The sequence below is a fragment of the Alligator sinensis genome, unplaced genomic scaffold (assembly GCF_000455745.1).
Source record: "Alligator sinensis unplaced genomic scaffold, ASM45574v1 scaffold626_1, whole genome shotgun sequence".
Lineage (NCBI taxonomy): Eukaryota > Metazoa > Chordata > Crocodylia > Alligatoridae > Alligator > Alligator sinensis.
Window position 1 is genome coordinate 636,326 of NW_005842548.1, and position 25,131 is coordinate 661,456.

The 25,131-nt window shown below is 46.2% G+C and overlaps 2 protein-coding genes across 3 annotated transcripts in view; one reads left to right on the forward strand and one right to left on the reverse strand.

Annotated features, from left to right (window-relative positions):
* LOC102387873 (pre-mRNA 3'-end-processing factor FIP1-like) overlaps nucleotides 1–15,891 on the forward strand; it is a 46,990-nt gene extending 31,099 nt beyond the window's left edge. Inside the window, exons 12-17 of the mRNA XM_006032118.3 lie at nucleotides 1,066–1,092; nucleotides 2,939–2,996; nucleotides 4,499–4,554; nucleotides 6,051–6,249; nucleotides 10,801–10,959; nucleotides 14,322–15,891. Coding sequence (XP_006032180.2) covers nucleotides 1,066–1,092; nucleotides 2,939–2,996; nucleotides 4,499–4,554; nucleotides 6,051–6,249; nucleotides 10,801–10,959; nucleotides 14,322–14,454 — 632 coding nt within the window. The 3' untranslated portion in view covers nucleotides 14,455–15,891. The remainder of the gene's footprint in view (nucleotides 1–1,065; nucleotides 1,093–2,938; nucleotides 2,997–4,498; nucleotides 4,555–6,050; nucleotides 6,250–10,800; nucleotides 10,960–14,321) is intronic.
* Nucleotides 15,892–21,064: 5,173 nt separating this feature from the next.
* Nucleotides 21,065–25,131, reverse strand: part of LOC102388286 (ligand of Numb protein X 2-like) — a 41,735-nt gene continuing 37,668 nt past the window's right edge. For both annotated transcript variants that reach the window (XM_025213782.1, XM_014523938.2), the window contains exons 9-10: nucleotides 23,660–23,818; nucleotides 21,065–21,730 (exon numbers count right to left, since the gene is read on the reverse strand). In XM_025213782.1, coding sequence (XP_025069567.1) covers nucleotides 21,595–21,730; nucleotides 23,660–23,818 — 295 coding nt within the window. In that variant the 3' untranslated portion in view covers nucleotides 21,065–21,594. The remainder of the gene's footprint in view (nucleotides 21,731–23,659; nucleotides 23,819–25,131) is intronic.

The window sequence follows — 25,131 nt, forward strand, 5'->3', positions numbered from 1 at the left end:
CCTGAATCTCCTTGCTCGGGTTCCTGCCCCGCCTTGGGCGGGGTGGAAGAAAGGAGGTGCTGTCTGGCTTACAGGGTGATCATTCTAACTGAAGATAGATCCTTGAAGGGAATCCACCGTTGCTGTCAGATAACAGCCTCCTGCTGCTGCAGAAATGCCCTGGATTCTAGAAGAGGGTTCTGTTTTTCCCTCTTATTCAAACCAAACCCAGGATGTTATTTTTTCAAAGCAAAAGAAGCTGATTCTGTGATGCTATTGATGAGCATGACTTGTTGCCCCAAGCATTTGATTGGTTTGTTGGATGTTACCCTCCTGACAAACACACCATGCAGGAGAAGTTATAGGTGCTTACAAACTGCTGCCAATCACCAGTATAGTCTTGATGCCTAGCAAAACTAGAGCATGATAGTAGAAAGAATGAGGAGCTTTGACAAACGCCAAGGCCACTTGTCTTGTTCCTGCAGTTTGTCTGTGGGATGTATGCTGTCAGTTTTGGATTCCTTTAACTAGGCACAGAAATATCAGCCATCTCCTGAAACACTTCCCCTCCCCTTCATCAGCTGCTAGCAAATCTGTCTCTCTTCCCCTTGAACGTGAGCCTTGCCACGGTGATCAGTGTCTTTGTCACTTTGGGCTGGAATACTGCCATGCCGCCAGCTGAAAGCAAAGACCTTTATGGGGTTTTACGTGGTCTAACATGGAAGCTGGTCCTCTGACAGGAAGAAGTCTGCAAAAGTACATTGAACTAATACTTCACTCTCTTCACTGGCTCCTTATTGTGAAGGTCCAGAGTAAATACACTTTCAGGACATCTAATCCATAGGGGACACATTGCTCCTATGTGCTGATGAATAATGGACAACCTTATAGCCTGCTTGGTCTCCTTTTAGCGCTTGATTCTGTGATAACTAAGAAGAGGAGGGAACATTTTGACAGACTTTGCTCGGCTATGCCTGGCCTCGGCTAACTTTAGAAGGATGCCAATAAGCTGGGCTCTAACCTTGGGTGCATTAAGGATGTACTTTTCTTATTGTCTTCACTAGGTTTGTTTTCTTGTCTCCATAGGTTTGCCACCACCAGGTCCCATTCCAGGTAGGCTCTTGATTTGCTTAGTTTTAAGTGGCAGTGATTCTCATGAACGCACATAAATGTCCGGGCTTGAGCCCTCAGTTTAGTATGAAATGGAGCGATGCTGAGGCCTGTTGTGCTCAGACTTAGCCTTATAAATGCTGAAAAGCCTTGCCATCTTGCACCACTCCAGCTGCTTCAATAATATTGCCTGTGGTGACTTAAACAGTCTTTTTTGGCTCTGAAGACTTTTTCTCAAAAAGAGAACTGGAGAATTTAACCCAGGGGTCCTTTTGCCAGTCAAGTTTTTGAGAGACCTAACCTCTTGTCACTGCAGGATCTTGCATAGGGACAAGTCTCCTGCCTTAAGTGACAGATGGATGCATCCTGTAAGATTTTTGCAGAGTATGGAGAATGAGGGGCAGCCACAGCCATTCTCATTGGACATCCTCTCTCCCTTGATGGGCAGAGCTGATGACTGTTAATGAGCAAATGAAACAAATGGAAACCTTGCAATCTGGAACACTCCCAAACTGAGAGTAAGTTCAGAACCGGATAACTTCTCATTGTATACTTGTTTCATTGCAGTCTTGCTGCAAGTCTGGTTCTTTTTCTCTTATTGAATCAACCTCACTTGTAGCGAGCTTGGATCTAGCAAAACTCACCTGTAGGGAAACCAAGTGCAGATCCCAGCCTGTTTCAGGACCCTGCACTTGCCCCATGCAGTTCTGGTTTATTTAGATTGCAGCTATGTTCTGGAAATAAAGGAGGTAGGGTTTATCTTCGTTGAAGGGGCAGCTAATGAGACTGAAAAGGAAAATGCATGGAAAATACCTGGTGAGAATTTTCAGCTCTATTGTAGTTAGAGAAAGGTGCATGACGCATACTTATAGTCATCGGCCTTTTTGCTCGACAATAGTAAGTGCTCCTGAACAAGTGTCACAAGCATTATTACTTGCTCTGATTGCTTGCTTTTTTTTTTTCTTTAAAAATTTTACAGAAAAGGGGGAGAATACTGACTTAATGTCAGATTGCCTCCTTTAAACGTGATTTTTAAACAGTTGGCACAGGAATTTCTGAGCTGCTTCAAGCCAACATTTTACTCATCAATGGCAATGACGTCATGTTAACAGCCTATAATTTTGTTACACAAAACTATAGGTAATGCTTTCAAGAGCGCATAGGGCACTGTTTTCAGAAGTGACTTAGCTACTTGGAAGTTCTATGCAACTTAAGTTTCTAAATTACTCTGGGTTTGAAAATGTTGTCTCCGTCTCTCAAGTTGCCTGTTCTTGTAACTGAAATTTGGCTGCCTTTTCAGGTGGAAAGCAGTTCCGGGACCCTCAAAAATCCCACCTCTGAGTTTAGTTAGTGCAATACCCTAACATGTTTTCTGCCTCCTTGCAGGGTAGTTTTACTTAGAAAAGAAACTTTTCCCCAGTGAACATAATAGGCTTCCCTGCTGTGTTGAGCTCGGTGTACAACTGAACCATCCTTCCAGTTGTAATCAGCTGGCATCCTGATAGTCAAGCTCTTTATTTCTCTGTTTTCATTGTGACTTGAAGGGTTAATGGAGGGGAAAATCTGAGTCTTATTTTTTTTGTTGATGCCAAATGAGCCAGGATTGAAGTTAATTCATACTCCTGTAGCTGTGGTGGTTCCGTAGGGCTACTAGAAGTAAGAACAGTAAAAGTTTTAATTCTGGTAAAGGGGTACAGTACTGTATATACTCAGAAATGAGACTAGAGAAAATGATGCTGTTTGTGTTGTGCAGTGCAGAACTATAGTTTCACTGCCTAATTGTGAATGTTAATAAAGTCTTGTCAGCTGACTATGATCTCTTTGTGACCACTTCTGCTTTTATTTGTAGGGTTGTTTCCTCCCCCACTGGCTCCTCCACCAGCCCTCCTCATTCCAACACTTGATGGGTAAGAGAGAATCTTTCCAGGCTTGTTCTGTGTAACCAGATGTTGCTTGCTAGAGTGGAGCAGAATTACAGGGGGCGGGAAGCTTGCTAAGGAAGTAGGATATGTTGTGTTTCTCTTACAGGCTTGAGAGCACTGATGTTAGGAGTTAAGTCTGCTTAAGGGGTAGGATGTGAGGATTCCATCTGTGGTCACATATCTAGGTATACTAGACAGGTGACCACACAGGAGCCAAGAATGCTAAAGTTTGGGTGTAGAATAACTTCCAGACTGGCCCTAAATTGGAAGGGAAAAGTGAAATGACCAGATAGATTAAAGCCTTGGAGAAAGTTAACCTGTTATGGCAAGGCTTGTGCCTTTGCATATCCAACTTTGTGGATACATTCAGGACCGCACTGTATTTCTCTAGCACTTTTTGTCAGGAATCTCCACAAACACTTCATTGCCACTAATTATTTTTCCAGAAGCATTATTAGACCCACTTGGCAAAGGTCCTAGGGGGAAGCTAATGCACAAAAGCATGAAGTGTGTTTGTTTATATGCACAAGCCTATGTACAGATCCAGGAACAGAACTTGGTTTGCAGGGCTCTTGGTACTAAGTTTTCATGCCCACATCACTTTCCCTTAATGCCTCAGGGAGCCATGTAGGAGATGAAATCATGTGATGTCGGTTGTCTTGCTGCCCTACTATTCCCAGATGATAAAAACAATATGACCTGTTACCAAGGCGTAATAATTCTTGCATGAAACATGGTGCTGAAGGCAAAGTATGGCAATTTTTGTTATGTTGTGTGCTAAAGTATACTATCATGCCTGGCTTTGTGTTCTGGTGCATTGAATTCTCTCTACTAACTAGTTTCTTGGTTGTCTGTCACCATTTGTTATGATGGACAAACCGGTCCCAATAACACAAGAACCAGAGCAGGTGTCGTCGTCCCGTCTCCCTCCCTCCCCCCAACATGATTAAACCAAAGCAAAACTTTTTCATGGAGTCTGAACAGTTTTGGTTCAGTTTTCTCCAATATTACGTTCCATTTTTTCCACTTTCATGCTGCCTCCCCCAGTTTGACATGTAAATACTCTTTTGCCCCTCTGACTCTTGGAGAAGCAGCTATTTGTACCTTCATGTGAGGTCATTTTTCTTGCATTAGGATGTTGCCAGTGTGGTGGGGCTCATGCTGAATAATCTGTGCCCAGGGGAGGAGGATGTTAGTCAGGACTTCTGGCCATAGAGCATATTCCCACCCTGGTGGCCTTTTCCTGCTGTTCCCAGCAAGACTTCCAGGTCTGCCCAGCCTCTCCCTGTGGTAGGGCCTGATACCCATTCTTGAACCAGCATGATGAAGGGGACAGTCTGCAGCAGTTGGGAGTGGGGGATATGCTGGTATAGTGACCAACTTGGACTTCTATGGGTCTAGCCATGTCTATCCTGATTTGCCCTGCATGTTAAGCTAGTGGCAGGTACCTGACATTAGTAACTCATATCCTTGTGCTCTTTCCAAAGTCAGCCAGCCAGCTACAATAACAGGCAACCACCTCCGTTTGGCTACAACTCTGCAGGTGAGTACTGGAGCGATGGGTGGATGATATTTTTTGTTTCCCAATGGACAGTGGTTGGCAGTTTACCCTTCTGCAAGGCTGACTTGAATCTATGTTGAGGTGACTTTGGAAAGCCTTGCTGTTGCTTGGAAACATCCCAGCTGCATTCAGTGGGTGTTTGACAGTGGGCAAAGCAGGAAGCACTCAAGCTGGTCTTGGGCCAGCGATGTTTTCCGAAAGAGTGCCATGTTCTGGGTGTGGTATTGCCCAGGGGAATCCTTACAGTTGAAATTCTCAGCCCTGGTTTAGCTGCTTTTGATGCTGATATCTGTCAGCCATACAGAAATCCCCCTGCACTCTCAGCAGCAGTCCTGGCTCTGCTGGGAAAAGCATGTTTCTCCTCCATAAATCTTTGACTCTGCAAATGTCCCCTCCCCAACTCTATCTTCCTTTCCCACCTCTTTGTCTATGCGTATACTCTGTCTACTCCTGCTCACAAGCATCTGACTCCTTTTGCTCCCCTGTGAAAGAGTCAAGGACAAGGTTTTGGCAGATGTTTGCCAGTGATGCCTGTGCCCTCTCCCATTTCTTCAGTAACCAGCTGTCTTCGGAGGCATTGCCACAGGATTGCAGATGCTGACATCCACCACCTTCTCTATGTGGGGATGGGTTTAGGGACTGGACTGTGAGCATTCCTTCAGATAAACTTCTCTTCAGCAACTGGTCTAGTCCAAGGCAGTATCTCAGTGGTGCTTCCAAGCAGCAGGCTAGCACTTAAATGGCAGACCTCAAGAGAGCTTATTGGTGGGGCTGGACTGACTAGGTAGTGCTCTTTTTTTTTTTTGTTGTTGGCACCAAGTCTTTTCTGGTCAATCTTATACTATAAAGGATTCTTTAATTCCAAGCCTTACTAATAGGAAAGCTCAGTTTCCCTGGTAGCAACCACTGATCTTACCATAAGAAAGTTAGGCCTAGTAGGGATGTCTGTGAGTCTCCAAGGCTGAACTGTACCAGGCTGTGGGCTGATCAAAAGGGGAGGGCTTCAAATGACCTTTGTTGTGGTCTCTGGTTTAGAGTGCTGCAGTGGGGGAAGGGGAACTGAGGGTGTGTTTTTTCTCAGCGGAGAAAGCTACTGTTCTTCTGACCTGGAGTGACTCTCAAAGGGCAAGAGCTGGGGAGCAGCCTGTGTAGCCCCAACTTTAGTATCCTGAGTCAGTGACTGCAGCATCCTCTGCTGATACCTGGCCCAGTGCAACCATGTTTACGTCATGCCATACACAGGGAGAGGGGGAAGGTTTCTTGGAAAAGAGGTGGGGTGGATCAGCGGTGACTGCAAACCATCCTTTCCTGACTTCCCAGCACCTCTGTGCTACTGGGATGTCTCTCATCCAAAGAGAGAGCCAGCCCAAGCCTGCTTAGCTGGCAGGCTTGAATGTTACCCATATCAGATGCAGAGAAGCACCTTTCCTGGGCCGGGTGGTACCCTTTGGACAAACAGGTATGCTCTCTTGCTGCAGATTCTGGTTTCATCAGCTACCCGCCCATCTCAACGTCCCACACACCCTGGGTGACAACAGTGGACAAGAGCACGAGCAGTTCCAGCAGCAGCCACTGGGAATACTCGGGCTCAAGACGTGAGAGGGAAAGGGACCGTGAACGCGAGAGAGAGCGGGAGAGAGACCGTGACAGGACTCCGACCACGAGTGAATACAACAAGTAAGAGCTGTGCTCCATTGGACTCTTCCTGACAGCCTCCCAGCCAGGGGTGAGGCTCTGCCTACTGAGGGCAGAGTGGGTGTTACCCTGTATGCCACACTGATCGTTGCCACTTTAAATAATGTGGGACTCCCAACTTGCAACTCTGATCCTTGCTGGGAATAGGCAAAGGACAAGCCCAGGAGTTGAGACTCCTGGGTTCTTTCCCCTTCAACCCTTAACTTGCAACTTTAATCTTTTCAAGACACTGCCTCAGTTACTTTGCCATTAATAGCATTCAAATCCAATTAGGTACCTCCCTGGTAAGGGTCTGTGCAGGTTCTGGAGGTTTTGTATCAATGCTAGCATCCATTGCAGTTCTGTATGCTTAAGATAACACAAGGGAAGAACTGCTGTATTTTCTTGAATTTAAGATGGTGTCCCCTGTCCCTCCTGCCTCTCAGTTGGCATTGGGGGGTGGGGGGGCCTTGTCTTAAATTCACACATGAAACAGGGGGAGGAGGCAGGCAGGTGAGGGCCAGAGTTGGGCACACAGCAGCCTCCTGCCCCTCACCCTGCTGGCCTTCTGTAGCTTCACCCCCCTGCCCACATTACTGTCAGGCACAGCTTAGCTCTAGCTTAGGTTGGATTCCCTCCCAGGCACTGAGCACATAAAAACTGTGTTCCCTGCACAGTGAAGCCTCAGGCAGTACAGCAGCGTGGGCACTGCCTGACCAGTCGGCACCACCAACGCTGCTGTGCGGCCCACTAAAGGCTGAGCTTCCGTGCACTGTGCCTTGGGACGGGGGCAGAGCCCAAGCAGCATTGGGCAGTAAGGGAGGAAAGAGGCAAAGCCTGCAGGGGGGAGAGGCAGAGATGGGGAGGGGCAAAGGCTGTGGGGAGCTGGAGTTGTGGGGTGCCAGTGGCAGGGAGGACGGGAAGGCTGCAGGGGGGGAAAAGTGGGGAAAGGACAGAGGGCAAGGAGGCCACCTGATTCCACCCCCCATCCTCCTTGCTGTAGCAGTAGGAAGGTGAGGAATTTAAGATAGCCCTCTGATAATTGGATCCTATACCTGGAAAGTTGTGTGTGTGTGGGGGGGGCGTGTTTAATAACAAATTTATAAATTATCTGTATGTAGAATCTAACTATTGGGGGATCATCTTAAATTGAGGGTCAATTTAGATTTAAGTAAATACAGTACCAAACATAACCCTTACTGCTTAGCAAACTGGGGCCCCACTGTAAAAGCACAGAGGTGAGGAGTGCCCTTCACCATGAATAAGCCATAGAGTAGAAACCCTATCAATGCCTGGCATTTCTGAGCAGAGGACCAGAACCTGATGTGATTTTAAAGGTGGTAGGAGCAGTGTGGCGGATATGTACCAGCCTTCATGTCTGCTAGGAAAAACGAAACCGTCAGTTTCAGAGTTGGTAGGGTCGGAAGGGACCTGAGGAGATCATCTAGTCCGACCCCCTGCCATGGCAGGAAAGAGTACTGGGGTCAAATGACCCCGGCCAGATGTTCATCCAGCCATCTTTTAAAGACCCCCAGGGTAGGAGCCAGCACCACTTCTTTTGGAAGTTGGCTCCAGGTCCTAGCTGCCCTGACGGTGAAATAGCACTTCCTAATGTCTAGCCTGAAAGTACCCTCCACTAGCTTGTGTCCGTTGTTTCTTGTAACTCCCGGGACTGCTCGAGAACAGGGACTCTCCCAGTGCTGGTCCCCCTTGACTAGTTTGTAACAGGCCACTAGATCCCCCTGCAGCCTTCTCTTCTGGAGGCTGAACAGGTTCAGGTCCCTCAGCCTCTCCTCGTAGGGCCTGCCCTGCTGCCCCCTGATCATGCGGGTGGCCCTCCTCTGGACCCTCTCCATATTGGCCACATCCCTCCTGAAGTGCGGCGCCCAGAACTGGATGCAGTACGCCAACTGTGACCTGACCAGTGTCGTATAGAGGGGGAGGATCACCTCCTTGGACCTGCCTGAGATGCATCTATGGATGCACGACAAGGTATGGTTGGCCTTCCTGACCGCGTCCCCACACTGTCGGCCCATGTTCATTGTGGCATCAATGATGACTCCACGATCCTTTTCTGTCTCAACACTGGCGAGAAGGGAGGTCCCCAGCCTGTAGGTGTGCCGCTGGTTCTTCCTCCCCGGGTGCATTACCCTGCACTTGTCAGTGTTGAACCCCATCCTGTTCTCTTCGGCCCACCCCTGTAACCTGTCTAAATCCGCTTGCAGCCTGTTCCTTCCTACTAGCGTACCCACTTCACCCTCTTTGCAGTCCACTGCTCTACACTCTGCCTCAAGGGCTTTTGTCACGTAACTATCGCCAGCAGCATCACTGTTCTACCAGGGTTGGGCTCCAAAATGCCAACAGCCATTGAAAACACCACCATAGAGTGTGCTTCTGCCAGAGGAGTGCTGCTTGCCTGGGAACTTCCAGGCCCCTGGGCTCAGCAAACACAGGGTCATTTTTCTTGCAACAAAGACCTTTTTAAAAAAGCTGCGAGCACCTTGGATGGGATGGGAGAAGCGGAAGATACAGATGTGCTGCAGTACAAAAGGTTCCTAATTCCTGCAGTTCATGGGAAGCTTTGCACTGCAGCAGGGCAAGCAGGACAGAGGCAGGAGTCGGATGATCTGCCCAGATGGCATTCCATGGCATGCTGGTAGCAGTTTCATGTTCCTAAGTGTATGTGTTGGCCTCTAGGAGCTTGGCATTGAATTTGCCGAGTCCTCTGTAGAGCCCTTTGAGGGGCTACCTCCCAGGTGATAAATCTACCTTCTGATTCTGCCTGATCACTGGTATTTTGGAAGATTGCTTTTCTAACTCATTTCCATAATCCAGAGGTTCTCAAAACTGTGGGTTGTGACCCCCCCAGGGAGTTATGAGCAACTTAAAAGGGGGCTGCAAACCTCCCAGGGGGTACACACAGTGGCGCAGGGAAATGGTGCGCGGCAACAGCACGGAGTGGTGGATGGTGGCAGCGGCTGCTATGTGCGAGTTCCCTGTCCTCCACCGCCGCCATCCAGCACTCAGGGCCATGGTATCACAAAGTTTGAGAACCCCTGCCATAAGCCTTAAAGCAGCCTTTTGGGATTTGTCTCCCACCATGAGATGTGGGAACTACTTTTTGGACTAGAGGTCAGTGGTTTTTATGGGGGGAAAAACAACTGTAAGGCAGGCGGGGAAGGAGGGAACACAGTGTGTCTGAATTTTTTTTGGATCCCCATGTGCTTTAATTTAATAAAGAGGCAAGTTTCCTTAGGTTGGAGGAAAGGCATAGAGGATCAGCTGCTTCTTTACCCTGCTCACTCATTACAGCTTGCATGCAGGCCTGGATTATGACAAGGCGGTGCCCTAAACTAGGGGTTCCCAACCTTTCTATGCTGCGGCCTGGCAAACTGTGGACCAGCAGTGGCCATAACCCAGTAAACTGCGGACCACCATGCAGAGCCCTGCGGCCAGAGTTTCTGGCCGGAACACAGATAAAGATGCCCCCACCCCACCCCCAGGCAGGGGGGTGGGCCCAAGCCTCAATCGCAGCTGCTGTCGGTCCTGCGGAAGGAGTCGCAGCCTCTGCCTGCCTCTGCGGGGCCGCAGTTTACTGGGCCATGGTCACTTCTGGTCCAGCAGCCAACGCTTAGAGGTCCCTCATAATGTGAGGCCCTAAACTGCAGCTTTCTTAGCTTGTGCCTAAATCTGGCACTGCTTGTGTGGTTTGTGTTTCTTAAATACTGGGGAGGGGGGTGCAAGGGAATAGTTCCTGCAGCAAAATGGAAGAAGCTTTATCATGGGTGTTACTTAAAACACGGCTGAGCAGTAACACAGTAGAGGCAAGAGTCTAGAAGTGCACTCCCTTCTGAACAGTGGTGGCACTGTGTATCACAAATGTGTCCCAGAGACCATGAGGGCTAAGGCCTGGGGCCACTGTCTTCTGCCATATGTCCAGTGCTAATCATTTGTCTTCTGTTGCATGGGTTTTTTCTAGAAGCCTGACAAACAATTCTGTTTTGTGACACAGGGCTGAACACACGTCTGTGTTGGTATAGGAGGGGCTGTAGCTGTGCTCTGTGTGGCAAAGGAATTGGGATTGTAGCAGGGGGTGGTAGAGGGGTTGGGGCAAAGTGGCGGTGTGAATGGGGAGAGGATACAGTTTATTTCCTGGCTTATGGCATGAATGTCGTTTGGAGTGTGAGAGCTTATATCTGTGAATTCCGTCATCATGCCCGAGTTCTGACCAGTGAAAAATCTGAAACTCATGGTCATGAGGTGGCTCTTCTTTTAACTAGGGGTCTGGTTTATGCCAGTGGGAAATGATTCTCAGTTTAGAAGCAATGTAACCTGTGGGTATTTCCCCCAAGAGGGGGGTGTTTTCCCTAGGAGGAGGGAAACGGCTGGTTGGCAGATATTTCCACCTAGTAACACTTACTAGCATGAGGCCCTTTGAGAATCTGGGGTTTTTATCTGGAGCCATTGATCCCAAACATGCTGTAGAAGAAGGCAGGCATGAGCATCAATGAAGGACATATCCTCTGCCTTACTGTCACTTCCTCCGCCCCAAAGTGATGACGAACGATATCGCTACTACAGTCGAGAACGGAGCTATGACTTTGAGCGGGATTACCGTCGCAGCCGAGACCGCAGCCGGGAGCGGGAGGATCGCCATCGTGAGCGCCGGCACCGAGATAAGGAGGAGAGCAGCAAACACAAGTCTTCAAGACGGTAAGAGTCCTCCTTGGTGGAGCTGCTGGGAGCTGATGTTGGCCCAAGATAGGACAGCTAAGGCTTCAGAGCAGACAGGAACTCTATCTGTACTAGCACAGAGATGGACAGTGTCCAGTGCATCGTGCTTCAGAGGAAGGCAGCTCCATCAGTGATGCTCCTGGCCAGAAGTTAGATCTTTCTGTTACGGGGGGAGCTACTTTGTTTTTGTAGGTTCTTTGTGGGGGCAACTGATGGGATCTCAGCACTGTTCCAGGTCACACTGTTTGGCTCCCAGCAAGATCTGACCAATAGTGGATTTAGCAACAGAAGACCCTAAGAAAACCTGTAATGCTTTAGCTACCCTAGGAAAGCATAGCTTTGTTCTGCTAGAAGCCTCAGCCCCAAGATTCGGCTTTGTTGTGCAGAAAATGAAGCTGTCTCAGTTCCCAAGTGGGGTGCAATGCAGTGACTACTGGGCCACTGCCCTAGTCGCATGATCAGAGTCCATTCCAAGCTGTCTGTCATTCTGGGCCTGAACCGACAATGCTCTGACACTGTCACTGGTTTGAACATCAATATAAATTCCACCAGGATCCATAGTAGACAGATGAGCAGCTAGTTGGGGTAGTTTTACACAGTAAGTGCTATTACAGTGCCTCACCACTAGGTGGCAGGAAGTAGTGAATAATAGCCTACTTGCTTTTGAGCAAATGGCAACCCAAGGATAAGCTGCAGACAGGACACATGCACCAGTAGAGTTTTCTTGTTTTGTTTTATTTTACCCTTGATTTCTCCTAGGATAGTTCTGTGCCAGGTTTGGATAAGTATCAGTGCAGGTTATATGTTATACCACCTTTTTTACATGCTGGTATGAAGTCCTTTGTGATGTTGCCCGAGTTGCTTTGTACTTCAGTTTACCTACTAATACGCTGTAGATGAGGATGTCTTAGATAAAATGTCATTCCTGGAGCAGATCTGGATGTCCATGACTCCTAACTTGATTTAAAGCAAAACTGACAATTTGCTAGTCTTTAATTGATCCTTCCCACAATAGCATATCTCCCAACACAAGGCCCATGCTAGAGTTCAGACAACAATTCAGAATTGATACACTACAAAACTTAGATAACAGGGTGATGGTCATCCTCCTGGCAACCTGGGTAGACTTCCAGGGTTTCAGTGCTTCAAACTATTTTCTTATTAGAGGAGGGAGAAGAATATTGTCAGCTTAATATGTAACTGATGCTCTTGCTTGGAGAGTTGGATTGAGAAGGTTCTTAATAGTGTCTGGAGACAGAAGTGACTTCTTATCCTTTAGGATGTGCATTCATTTCTGCCAGGGGGTTCTGACTGCTGTATGCCTGAAGAAGTGATGGAATCACCCAGAAGGGGCAGTGGAAGTAAACTGAAGCTGATAGTTTTTAATAGCAACGCTCGGATGATTTTTATGAATGGGTATTTCTTAGCTTTCATAAAAATGGCTTCCTAGTTCTAGAGAAACAGTGGCATAATAGAAATACAGGACATCACCTGGTTGTCCAGGCTGTCTGGAATCCACTGAGACTAGGCCAGAAGTTATTAGAGGGAGACGCTGGGGAACTCGGCCACAAAGTGCTGGGCAAAGGAAGCCATGTGGAGATTTTTTCCTTTGGCCCGCTCTAATGGCAAACAAAAAAAAATGCTCCTTTTATCCTTCAGCCCAGAATACTTGGACAAGACGTGCCCATTAACCCCCGTGGTAGAATTCATGGTGGCTTTTAAAAAGTGGCTCATATTATAATTATTACATTTCAGAGCCTAGTGCTTGAGGTCTCACCTTAGTGCTACTTGTGTTGGGAGGAGGTATGTGCTGCAGTCCCCCAACTGGTTTTCGGTGGGTTGCCCCAGTCCTGGAGAAAATCTGACATTTCTTGGAAAAAGCCCCTTGTTTAAGTTTCCCAAGTATTTAAGAGAAAGGGTAGTCAGATAGTACAAGCTAGAAGGAGTGGGTCCTAGTTCTGGCCATTAATGGTCAGTTCCAGTATGGACAGTACCTCGCCTGTGAGGTGTTTGGCAGGCTCTTGTCAGTGTCTAGGAAATGCTTTAAGATGCTCAGAGTGGTAGTATTTGGCCATTAACATGCCAAGAATATTTGTTTGGCTTATGATTATCCTGTTAGTAAAAAAGAAGGTTAGAAACAGATTTACAGCCTGTGGGTTTTCATCCAGGGCTTTAGCAGCTTGGCAAGATGAGCACCTGGGCTGCTAGCCTAGGATGTCAGTTGTAATAAGACATGCATGTCACACCTCATAAACAAATGTTTAAATCTCATTTGCCTTCTCCCACAACTACAACCCTACTTCATTTTGACCCTCACCCAGTAAATCCAAAGAGTTCAATTTGGGCACGTCTGCACCACCAGTCCTGGACCAGGGATGCCACAGTAAAGTATGCCATGCCCACCTAGCCACGACTTCTTGTTTTCGGAAGCAGTGCATATTTCAGTAGTGCTGGACAGATGCCAGCAAGCACATCCCCTCCAGGAGCCTGGCTTGCCTCCTGCCATTAAGGCAGCTACGTTACATCCATTTCAGGAGGTGGCACGTTTGGAGTGGGTGTCCCACACTTCCCTGTGGTGGTCCTTGTGCTGAGAGAGAGATTTCCATTGTGTTCTGTATTTCAAATCTGCCTGTAGAGACACTTGAAGTAGGAAAGAACCACCCAACCCTATTTCCTGCAGACTAAGAGCCCAGGAGAGGCAAAGTTCAATCCTGGTACAAAGCCAGGTTTCCCTCCTTAGTAGGCTGAGGTAGAAATGGGACCTTTCATCTCTAGGAAGCCAGTGCTTCTGGGCAGCTGGATTAGTTTTTTCCTTTTCAGTCTGAGATAAAATATCATAGGTAGTCTTTTCCAAGGGGTCTTAAACCTTTAACTTTGCAGACTGACCGCTAAGCAGAAGTAGTGCACAGTATGCACTCTCTCTGCTTCCAGTAATTACTGCCAGCTCCAGCAGGAGGAGGGAAGCCAAATTAGTCCTAATGGAAACTTCTATAAACCATTCCTTCTTCAGTCTCCCTCAAACACGTGGTACCTGCCCATTATGTGATGGTGCAGTGTGGCATAATAGATGCATTGTTACACATATAGGGTGATCTGCATAACCTACCCCCAGTTTTGACACTCATGAGTAATGAGACCACCCCAAGCAAGGGGTGGGAGAAGTTTTGGCACATGGTGAAGAGGGGGTGTACAATCTCTTTCCTGTTTTATTCCAGATTTCACACAGGGCACCCATACTGGTACCTCTGGATTTTATTTTAATCTTTTTCTGTGGCAATTGAGTGTGCTGACACTTGTCTCTGGTTTCTTTACCCTCCCCTTTTTTTTCATTCCCACTACAGTAAGCAGCATGAAAGTGAAGAGGGTGAAAGTCACCGGCGCCACAAGCACAAAAAGAACAAGCGTAGCAAAGAGGAGAAGGAGACCAGTGAAGATGGTGTCCCAGAGGGGGACGAACAGGATGCCAAGGAGTAGAAGACCCACGGCCGGCCGTCGGGAGGGACTTGCTCCTCTGTCACCAATGCGGCGTCTGCATTGTTTTTTTTACTATATTCCGAGGGAAGCAGAGAGGACTCTGGCCAGCTATTGAAGCATGTCATGACAACTCGAGCCTACGGGATGCACATGCAGTTAGACTTTTTTGATATGGGACAAAAGTACGGCAGTAATAGCATACGAAGCACTGAGCTACTCTACTTGTCAATGTTCTTTCATCGTATCAGATCCTATGGTTTCTGATGGAAGATGGCTTCAGCTGAAACTAACGCATTTATGTGATAGGCTTTTTTCTTTTCTTGCAACCATCGTTCCTTTTTTTAAGAAGTAGGACAGTAACTGCAACTTGAAACTTCTTGTCCAAAGAAAAGTGTGATTTTAGGTCCTCTTGAGAGTCAGCTTAGAGTCTGACTTCTATTAGTAAAGTCCCATCCCCCGAGTCAATTTCTTTATAGCTACTAAAGTATCTATAATTTCTTTGTGGCAGGATTGGCAGCATGCGGGGAGGAACTACTTCATTGGTTGGTTAGTTTGAACCTGCTTTGGTCTAATGGCTCTTAAAAGCTGTTAGGTGTGTTTACAAAGGGCATTCAACAACTTCAAATCCAGCTTCTTTTTTTTGTGTTTTTGGTTTTTTTTTTTAAAGTCCATTGCAAGTCTAGTTCTACCATGTCACACCTGTAAATGGGAAGTCCCATTCTGTGGAAGACTGTAGTGAGAGCATGAGTTTCTTTTTGATTAGAATTGGTTAACTTCACCTCTTTTTTTTGTGGGGGGTGGTGGGAGGGGTAACAATTTAAGATGACTTATCTAGCACATTAGGGAACATGAAGCCTCATCCAGCAGTTTGCCATTGTTGGATTGGCTTACATATATTCAGACATCACCAACACTCCTGTGCAATGTATCTTCCCCCTCCTCCCCGCACCATAGATTTCAGAATAAATGCAGTCAAATTCCACATTTGGTTTTGATTTAGTTTTTTGGGGGTCTTTTTAAATAGAAAAATTTTTCAGTGGAAAAGGGGTGGGACTCTGGGGTTTTTTGGTACATCTTATTAAACAGAACACTGCACTTCTGTTTGTGTGAATTGCAGGCATTTCATTTTTAAGTACCTTCCATTTGTATTAACTGTTATTTAAGAGTGTCTACAATCCCTTCCTCAAAATAAGCTAGTTCTGAAATTTTACTTTTTTTTTTTTATCGTATTCATGCAAGTCTGAGTATTGTGCAAAGCTTACAACCTTTGAAACGTGAGCCAGTAGAGCATTGTGATATTGGTTTATATACTATGACCATGCATTTGATGGGTCAATAAGTACAAAACCTACAAGGAGGAGAATAAAGCAATTTTTTGGTAAATGTGACCTTTTAAAACTTTCTTAAATATATTCTCATTGTCTTGAAGCAGCAGAGGCCTGTATGCAATGAATTCTGAGACCACGGTCCAAGGGGAAAGGCTAAAACCACATTTCACTGTTTTATTTTGTTGTTTCACCCTTTTAAGTGCCCTATGCAGCCATTTCTCAACTTTAACAGACCAGTTTGTTTGATATTTTTACCAGGAGCCAGACCATGGCAATAGTGACCAACTGTTCTGATGATGCCTGCAAAGATTTGGCATCTGTTCAGTTAAGGTAATAGGGCCATAAATATTATTGCAGTTGGCTCCTCTGCCAAGGCAGGCCAGGACATGGCTGGGAAGGGACGGAGGGGAAGAAAGGGAAAGACTTTTTCAGTAGCATTATTCCTGACTAAAATAAGCGTTTCATTTTCCAGCCATGTTCGTTTGGCAGCTGTTTGTGAGCCCAAGAGGAATTTGCTTTTGGAACATGGAATTAAAAAAAAAAAAAGTGGGGATGGAGGGCAAGTTTAGAAGGATCAAAGAAGGATTCAAAATGTCTTGCATGCATTGAAGTTTGTATTATCTGGGAATACCTGAAAACCATGTCTTAGCAACCAGTGCTGCAGACCTGATTGTGTATACCCTTCAGTTCTCAAATCTCAGCGGGGGGGAATTCCAAGTTGCTTGCTCCCTCAACAACTTTGATATTTTACAGCTCTGTTTGATTGTTTGTCATAATACTGTATCTGACAGACAGGACAGGTGAGTGCTACCCCATGGCTCAAGATCCCAGGCCTCATCCTTGCATTCACCAGTGGTAATAAGGCTGGAATCTTACCCTGGTTTCAGAATCTTCCTTTAGCTGTCATCACACCCTCCTGTCCCTGCATTCAGACTGTGCAGTGACTCTTTGGGGATGAATGGGCTGCTGTGTGATTTTTACAGGGGTCTGGCCCACTTTCCCCTCGCCTTCCTGCAGGTGCAGGTCATGTCTGTGCACGTCCTGAATTCCTTCTCCACACCCCTGCTTCATCGTGGTTACTTAGTATACAGGGAAAGATATGAAATCTTGTTACAGCACCAGTCTTCACACTCCTGTATCTGTTGATCTTTCCTGCCTGCTTCTAGCTGTTACTATTAGTGGATCTACAGTATTGGTTGGCAATGAGAGGCAGAGGCTTAGATTTGTCTTATCTGTAATAACTTGGCAATGGGGAAGGAAAATGGCTTATAGCTAGAGGATACTTTACTGGAGAAATGTTTTTGCTACAAGTGAGCTATTTGTTCAGAAGCAGTTTGCACCTGTTTTTGCAAACATTTTCTAGAATTTTTCAGCGCTTTGACCAGCTTTAGCTGGATGCAGTCCCGGTGCCAAGGACAATCCCATTGTGAAACTGGTAGAAGGCAATTGTTGGGTCCACTATATACAACTAGGGGTATAGCACATACAGGGCTAAGTACATACCATAAACAAAAGGATGAGTTTAACACTTATACAAATTGGATACTTATACAAATTCTTATAGATTTATAGATGGTTGGGTTGGAAGGGACCTTAGCAGATGAAATTGAGTCCAACCCCCTGCCCTGAGCAGGAAAGAGCACTGGGGTCAGACAACCTCAGCCAGGTGCATGTCTAACCTCCTCTTGAAGACCCCCAAGTTAGGGGAGAGCACCACCTCCCTTGGAAGCCCATTCCAGATTCTGGCAACCCTTACCATAAAGAGATTCTTCCTAATGTCTAACCTAAATCTGCTGTCCATCAGTTTGTGACTGTTGTTCCTAGTTACTCAAAGGGGTGCCCTGGTAAACAGAGTATCTCCTATTCCTTGCTCTTCCCCCTGATGAATTTGTAGGCAGCCACAAAATCACCTCTTAGCCTTCTCTTGTGGAGGCTGAAGAGAGCCAGGGCCCTCCATCTCTCCTCGTAGGGCCTTTCCTGCAGGTCCCTAACCATACAAGTGTCCCTCCTCTGGACCCTCTTAAGGTTGTCCACATCCCTCTTGAAGTGCGACACCCAAAACTGAATGCAGTACTCCAACTGTGGCCTGACCAATGCTGTGTAGATAGGAAATATCACCTCCCTGAACCTGTGCGTCATGCACCTGCTATTGCATGATAAAGTGCAGTTAGCTTTACTGATTGCTTTGTCAATTGAACATGAGTTGTCAGTCTTGGTGTCAACAATGAGATCCCTTTGTGGTGCTGAGAAGGTCAGCCCCCAGCCTGTACGCATGCTGGTGATTCCCTCTCCCTAGGTGTAGCACCTTGTACTTGTCCTTGTTGAACTGCATCCTATTCTGTTCTGCTCACTTTTCCTACCTGTCCAGGTCCACTTGGATTCCTTCCCTACCCTCTAGTGTGTTAACTTTACCCCATAATTTAATATCATCTGCAAATCTGGACAGAGTGCTTCCCACGCCCTCATCAAAGTCACTGATGAAGACCTTGAACAGCACAGGTCCAAGGACCAAGCCTTGTGGGACTCCACTGCCCAGATCTTTCCAAGTCAATACCAACCCATCCACCACCACTCTCTGGGTGCGACCCCCTAAGTCAATTTGCCACCCACCTGACAGTGTAATCATCTGCATCACAGCCACTCAGTTTATCTGTGAGAATAGGATACTAGTCATAGTAAAATGCAGAAGTTTGATTCTGGGTATGCAAAGAGCTAGGAAAGGCTTACAGCAATGGTGCCCAACCTTTTCAGGCTAAATGAGCAGTGCCAGATCAATCCATGGGCTGGATCTGGTCCAGGGGTCACATCTGGTGTGCAGTGCTGGACCAGCTAGGGCTCAGTGCAGCTGTACATGAATAACCTGGCTGGGGCCTGATGTCATGCAGCTGCATCAGAACCTGGCTCAAACCAGTTGCATGGGAACAGGGCCCAATCCCTAAGTATTGGGGCAGTCCAGCCAGGGCTAATCCAATCACCATAATTTGGCAGCAGGTGAACAGTAACAGTGGAAATAGCCACTGCCAAACTTCCAAATCTGTGGAAGGATTATGTGACTCTACAGGCCACCGGCTAGATTTTATGATTTTGCAGGCCATATCTGGCCCATAGGCCAGAGGTTGATAGCCCCTGTGGGACAGGTCCCTTGTGACTCGCATTTCCCTGTTTGCAGCATGGGACCTATAACCTAAGGCTGGTGGAGCTGACCTATATGAGATGCTTTGATATCCTTAGAGGAGGATACCACAGCAGTGAATGGCTAAAGGTGCTGATTAGGGAGTGTTTCTAAGACAGCTGCATTGCACTAATCATTACAAAAGGCTGAAGTAAATAAAGCAGCAGGTTCAACCCGTCTTCAGCTAGTTCAACTCCTTACAGGAGAGAAACCAGGTTTTCCTCTTGCTGGTAGTATAGGACATTCCTGTCTGGGTCTGGCAATGGTGGAATATTTTGGACTGATGAACAGAACACACACAGGCCAGCTGTCTCTGCTAGTCATATTAAAATAATTTATAAAGGCATCCAAACAATTCAACACTTAAACAAGATTCAGCAAATCCTTGTGATGCAAACAATATGTAGTTACTTAGATTTTTTGGTGATGCTAAAGGCACCTTGAAATGAGATGGAGCAATAGTAAAACCATGCTGCCTTTTTGCAGCATCCCCTTCATTTAAAAATACATCCAACTGCCCTCTGCATTGCTGCTTACAAGGCAAAAAAATGTTGCAACAACAGGAGACTATTTTCAGCAATAAATGCCCACCTTTTAAGTACCCAGCCAATAGATCTTTGGACTATCTAGTGTTCCCTGCAGAACTTGCTTTAAGTAACTTTTGTACGGAAGAGACAAAAATTAAGTTCTGCATTTTCTTCACTTCAGAGGGAGGCTGATTGATTTGTTTTACCACAAACACCTGGCTGACTTCTGAATTATTTTAATCTTGCAATTGCTGAAGAATGTCAGGAATCAGTGTCTAAAGGTCCAGCTAGTCTAAGAAAACTTCTGTAGTCCAAATCCATAGGAATGGATATTGGCTAAACCAGTGATTCTCAACCAGGGTGCCAAGGCACCTGGGGTGGGCTATGAGATCCTTTGAAAGGTGCTACAGAAAGTGTGAAGAGAGAAGCAGACAATGGCAGGCTCCGGCTCTCTTTGCCTAGCCATTCCCCTGCCTCCACTGGCCCAGCCCCTCTGCAAGGAGGTAAGTGCTATAATTTAGTTTTTGAAACGGGGTGGCTGCTCAATTTGCAAAAGTAATGGGGGAACCTTAAGTCTAAAGAGGCTGAGAACTGCTGAGCTAAACAATGTTTCATGAGCACTAGAACCTAAACTAATTGTTTTGAAACGGCTTTGATAAGAGTCCTTACATACAGCTTTTAGCTAACAGCCATAAGACAGCAAAGTCACATTGTGTGTAAATCATTCACAATTTACAGCAGAACAGAGTTCTGTTCCTTGCTAATAGCAAACTGAAAAGTTCATCCCGCACTGCTCTTGCTTTACAGAATGGACCCCTCTAGTCCGCTGCACTTAAATAATTGGACAAGGAAATTGAGTTGTTCTGCTTTCTGCTAGAGCCCAAGCCACTCCTGACAGCTAGAGAAATCATAACATATCTTGTTTTAAATTGAGCCTGATGTAAGAGACCCTCAGTCATTTCTACTAATGATTAAGCTTCCATAGAAAAATGAGAAATTCCTATATATCCTGAATGTTTCAAATAGTCTATTATTAATGTGTCATAGCCAGAATAAAGCCTTGGCTTTCTACCTTATGTTTTATAATTCTGCTTTATAGTGCATTAATCTGCCCAAACCAGCTCCTCTGTCATTTTGGAAGTAGGTTTTTCAGCATTCACTGGGTAAAAGTGTAGCTGGAGATGCTGGTACAAAGTGTGAGCATGCTCTACTTGACTCAGGGAAAATGAGTTGAATAGGAGAGGCAGCTAACCATCTCCTTCAGCCTACTGGGAAACTAAGGTCAAGGAACACAATTACCTCCTCAGGGCAGATGTTTCTTGGGAGCAAACCAGTCCATTTTATGTAGACAGCCATGTATCTACATGACCAATCCTGGTGGGTTCATTAGTCACTATCAAGGAGAGAGGAGTTGCAGGAGTTCTTGAATTTGAATCCCTTCAACTGACACTAGGATGGGGATTTTCACACAAGTCAACACAGTGTGTTAGGGTGGCTCAGTAATTCAATTTACCTAGCACCAGAAGGGTTATATCTTACTGAACTCATGTGCTAGAAATGTGAACACCATTAGCTATGAAGCGTTTCATTGGTCCATGTCCTTATTTTTATTAGCAACTTTTAAAAACAAAGACAATGACTTGAATAAAGTGTCCAAGAATGCCAGCCAGCCAGCAAATGTTAGCTTGCTAGGTTACTTGATTTTTCTTATGGACACTAGTTTGACCAGGAATTAAAACATCACCTGAAAAAAGTTGACAACTATAGCTCAAGACGCAGATGGACAATTCCTCTTGGATCGTGGGAAAAATAACTGTCCCTACAATTATGATGAGTTCTAATCAGTACAAGAAGCTAGTGAAGATACAGCTCCAAGCTGCTAGCATATTGTACCTAAAAAATAAAAATAAAAAATCAGATGCATCCACAAGTTGCATTAACTTTCTGAACAGTATGGAAATGTTTTCTTCAAAGAGGAAGTGAAAGTCTAGTGCACACCGTGCCAGGAGTTCGTGGTTTCCTTAGTAAGTGTCACATGATGGGCTGTCAGATCAAGCAAACTAGCATCAGAGGGGCTCACAGATTTCGTGAATACACATTTTTGTTTTGGTGTTTACACAAGACTTCCAGGCCAGGACACCACAGTAAGAATGACTTTGTTCCTTTGTTCTTTCAGCATGGGGATCAGCTCTGAATTGCTCATTCCTATGGCAGGTACTCCATTTACTGCCACAATTTCATCTCCACACCTAGGCAGAAAAGAGAAGGCACTGCTGTCAGGATGCAACTTGTATAGTTCATTACTTGTAGCTCTACAGTGCCTACAAACCTCAAGTGAGACAAGGGTCTCTTTCTTAGTGTGAGGCACTGTAGGCAGCGGTAGTCCCTTTCACACCAGAAAAAGGTTGAGGGAAGGAAATAACATGCAAGCAGAATGAACAATGTGATTGGTCTACAAGTCTCATACTACTACAACTACTTTTTTCTTGTCTAAACATACAGGGGTAAAGGGGACATGGGAAAAAGAGAAGGGACATGCAGGATACTGGAAGCAAGTGAGGAAAGGCGTAGTTGAGAGTTCAAGCAAGCAGCCATTCAGCTGAGGGGGAGACAGACTGGAGCATTGGCAGTGATGGATTCAGTCTGTCAAGTCCCTTCTGCAACTGTTTCTCTAGCAATAGCAGAGGTGAAGTGCTAGTTTCAACACAACTTGGGTTTGAATCTGCCTCAGCTGCCAGGATGGGACACACCCAAACTGTTTAACAGCATGGGGAGTAACTGCCTTGGCAGCAGCACTGCTGAGAAACCCAATGCGAGTCAGCAACAGACTGCTGCAGGCAGAAAAGCAAATGCAATTTGGTATTAACAGAAGTGCTGCAGGCAAAACATGGGAGGGGATTAGGACTCCCCTAGTCAGTGCTGGCTGGGTCTTGGCTCACCTGTTCTGTCCTGTTTGGGACACTACTTTAAGAAGGATGTAGAGAAACAGGAGAGGATTCAGAGGCAAGCAATGGAAGTGGAAAGTAGGAATGCAAGGCAGATAAGGAAAGATTGCGGGAGCTGGGTTGGGTGCACTTAGGTTAGACAAAAGCAGAGTAAGGGGACAGTTCTCTAATATTTGAAAGGCTGCCAAAAAAAGAACAGGAAGAAAAATAGTCCTGTCACAGAGGCACCAGACAATCAGTTTGGACTACAGCAAAGCAGATTCAGATTAAACCTCAGGAAAAAAAAGACTTCCTAACTGGAGAGTAATGGAACAAACTGCCTAGAGAGGTTGTAGAGTCTTCCTTGTTAGGAGGTTGGGGTTTTTCTTGAAGAGGCTGGATATCACCGTATGCAGAAGCTGGATATGCATCTGCCTGGGATGGTTTGGAAATAATCACTTCACCATGCCTTCCAGCCCTACGTTTCCAAAGTGTGTGAAGGCCCTTATGGGCTATGGAGTAGGCAGAGTACAGAATAGCCTACAGCAAAAGCATCTTTCAGGAAAATGAATTCCTCCTAGCTTGCCTGAGAAGGAATGAGCTAAGGCACAGCATCAGTTCCTTGACAACTGTTTGGAAATTTGTCTTCTAGGGAACAGAGCCAGGTCCCTATCCTTACACTATCCTTAGCAGGGACGCTGAAAGGGCAACACTGACCTCTGCATTATTGTAAGTGGAGTGGAAGATTCTGCAAAGAAGCTTTACAGGGAAAGATGGTCATAGGTCACTCTGCCCATTTCCCACTCGGTGCACTAACTTTGTCGTCTAGACAAGCCAAAAGCTGCTACACCCCTCTTGCAAGTACTCTGGCACAGAGGTCTCATCACTGGGAACCTTCTTGGGAGAGAAGGATGTTCAGGATGACCCTGCTCCATCCTGTTATTCCTCATTATAAGTTTTAACACTCCTCAGAGTGTCTTAACTCGTTCTCTCCCATGTGGTAGCTACATCCTTGCAGAGATGAAGCGTCAAATCTACTCATGCCAAGGCACTGAAAAGTCTGATTTTTATGCTTCAGAGCACTAAGAGCTGGGAGTGAAAGGTACTTGGATAAGTCCCTATATTTTGTTCTGGCTCATTTGAATTAGATAAAAAGCAAGATACCTCAAAAAAAATCAAATCAAAACACTATGTGCTGCAAAGCTCAGTGCCTCTGAACTGGATACCAGTAATTAAAGAGAGAACCATACATACTTCAGTCTCCTGTCTCGGAAAGCAGGCGTTCCAGGCACAATGGTTTTAATGAAGAACGGCTGGCTTCCTTTGCTTTCTTCAAAGCCTCCGACAATGCTGAATCCCCAGCTTTCTGAATTAGTCTTACGCAGGATAATATCTTGACAACAGTGGAGGTTACTGGAAAGAGAGGCATAGAGTGGCTTTCTCAGTTTCCACAAATAATTGCAATAGATCTATCCAGATTACCTGTATGTGGGGGAATGGGCAATATACCACAGGTTGTGAAGGGAAGGAAGCCAAGTGTGGGGGGTGGGGAGAGGGGTCAAGGTTGTCAATGGGTTGCCTTAAAGAATCATTCAAAAAAAAAAAAAAAAAAAAAAAATGAAAGGATGGTAAACACAATTGCTGCAGCCCCTGCGGTTAACCTGGAATCACATTTCTGCTTTTGTATTGTGTACTTGGTACAATGGCTGCATTCAGGCACCAGGTCTCACTGATGAAAAGTAAACGTTGAATTAGGTAAGGCAACCAGCCTTCAATCAAAACAACTGAATCCATCAGGGTTTGCTCAAAGGGTTTGTTCATGGAAAACATCTCGTTGGACCCTGTGCTTTTTGGAATGTTATAATCCCGTGACAAAAAGAGAGAGATTGTTTAAGACAGTAGATCCAAAACAGCATGGGGGATCTCTCTCAACATCTAGAAGGCTTAAAAATCTTGAGTGTGTTACTGTAATGCAATGCTCAGCCTGCTAGTTGAAGAAGGTGGGGAGGGAGTGAAATGTGTAATTGTCCACATCACCTGCCTCTCCCGGTGCCCAGCGTTAGTGCGGGCAGCTTGCTGTTGGCTTGCCATGAGGCAGCACCTTCCCTTCTTCCTCCTCCCCCTCTTCCCACCACCAATGCCACCAAGCTGCTAAGTGTTCCCACCAGCCATGGCTTGATGCTGCAGGAGGAAACCAGTGGGGTGGTGTAGTGCAGTGCTCCAAGGCCATGCAGCAGCGGAGCCATCAGCACCCCATCGAGTCAGGCAGAGCCAGTGCTAGATCCTCCTGTGCAGCACCCTCCGCATCCTGTGCCACCTTACACAGTTTTCCTTCCACTTGTGCTGGGCCACACTCTGCCCACCCCATAGCAGCATCCTGGTGACCTGGCTCCAGCTTTCCATACCTCTCCTCTCCCTCAAACTGTTGCCATCTTCAGCTGTGGACAGAAACACCACAGGGGGAGGGGCTACTGCATCCTGGGATACTGGAGGACTTCAGCTTGGGTGATGCAGCTGTGGGGAGTGGCCACACGATAATGGAAGAGGAGCAAGGTTGTGCAGATCACCTTGGAGTGGTGTAGCTTTGAGCCATACAACAAATGCTTTAAGCCACTTAAAAGTGTTTGTGTAGCAAATCCATGGGTTAAGAGCTCCAGGAGCCTAAAATTACTGTGTAACAAGGCTCATAGTCAGCAGTGCTAGTCTGAAGTCAGACAGGAAGCAGG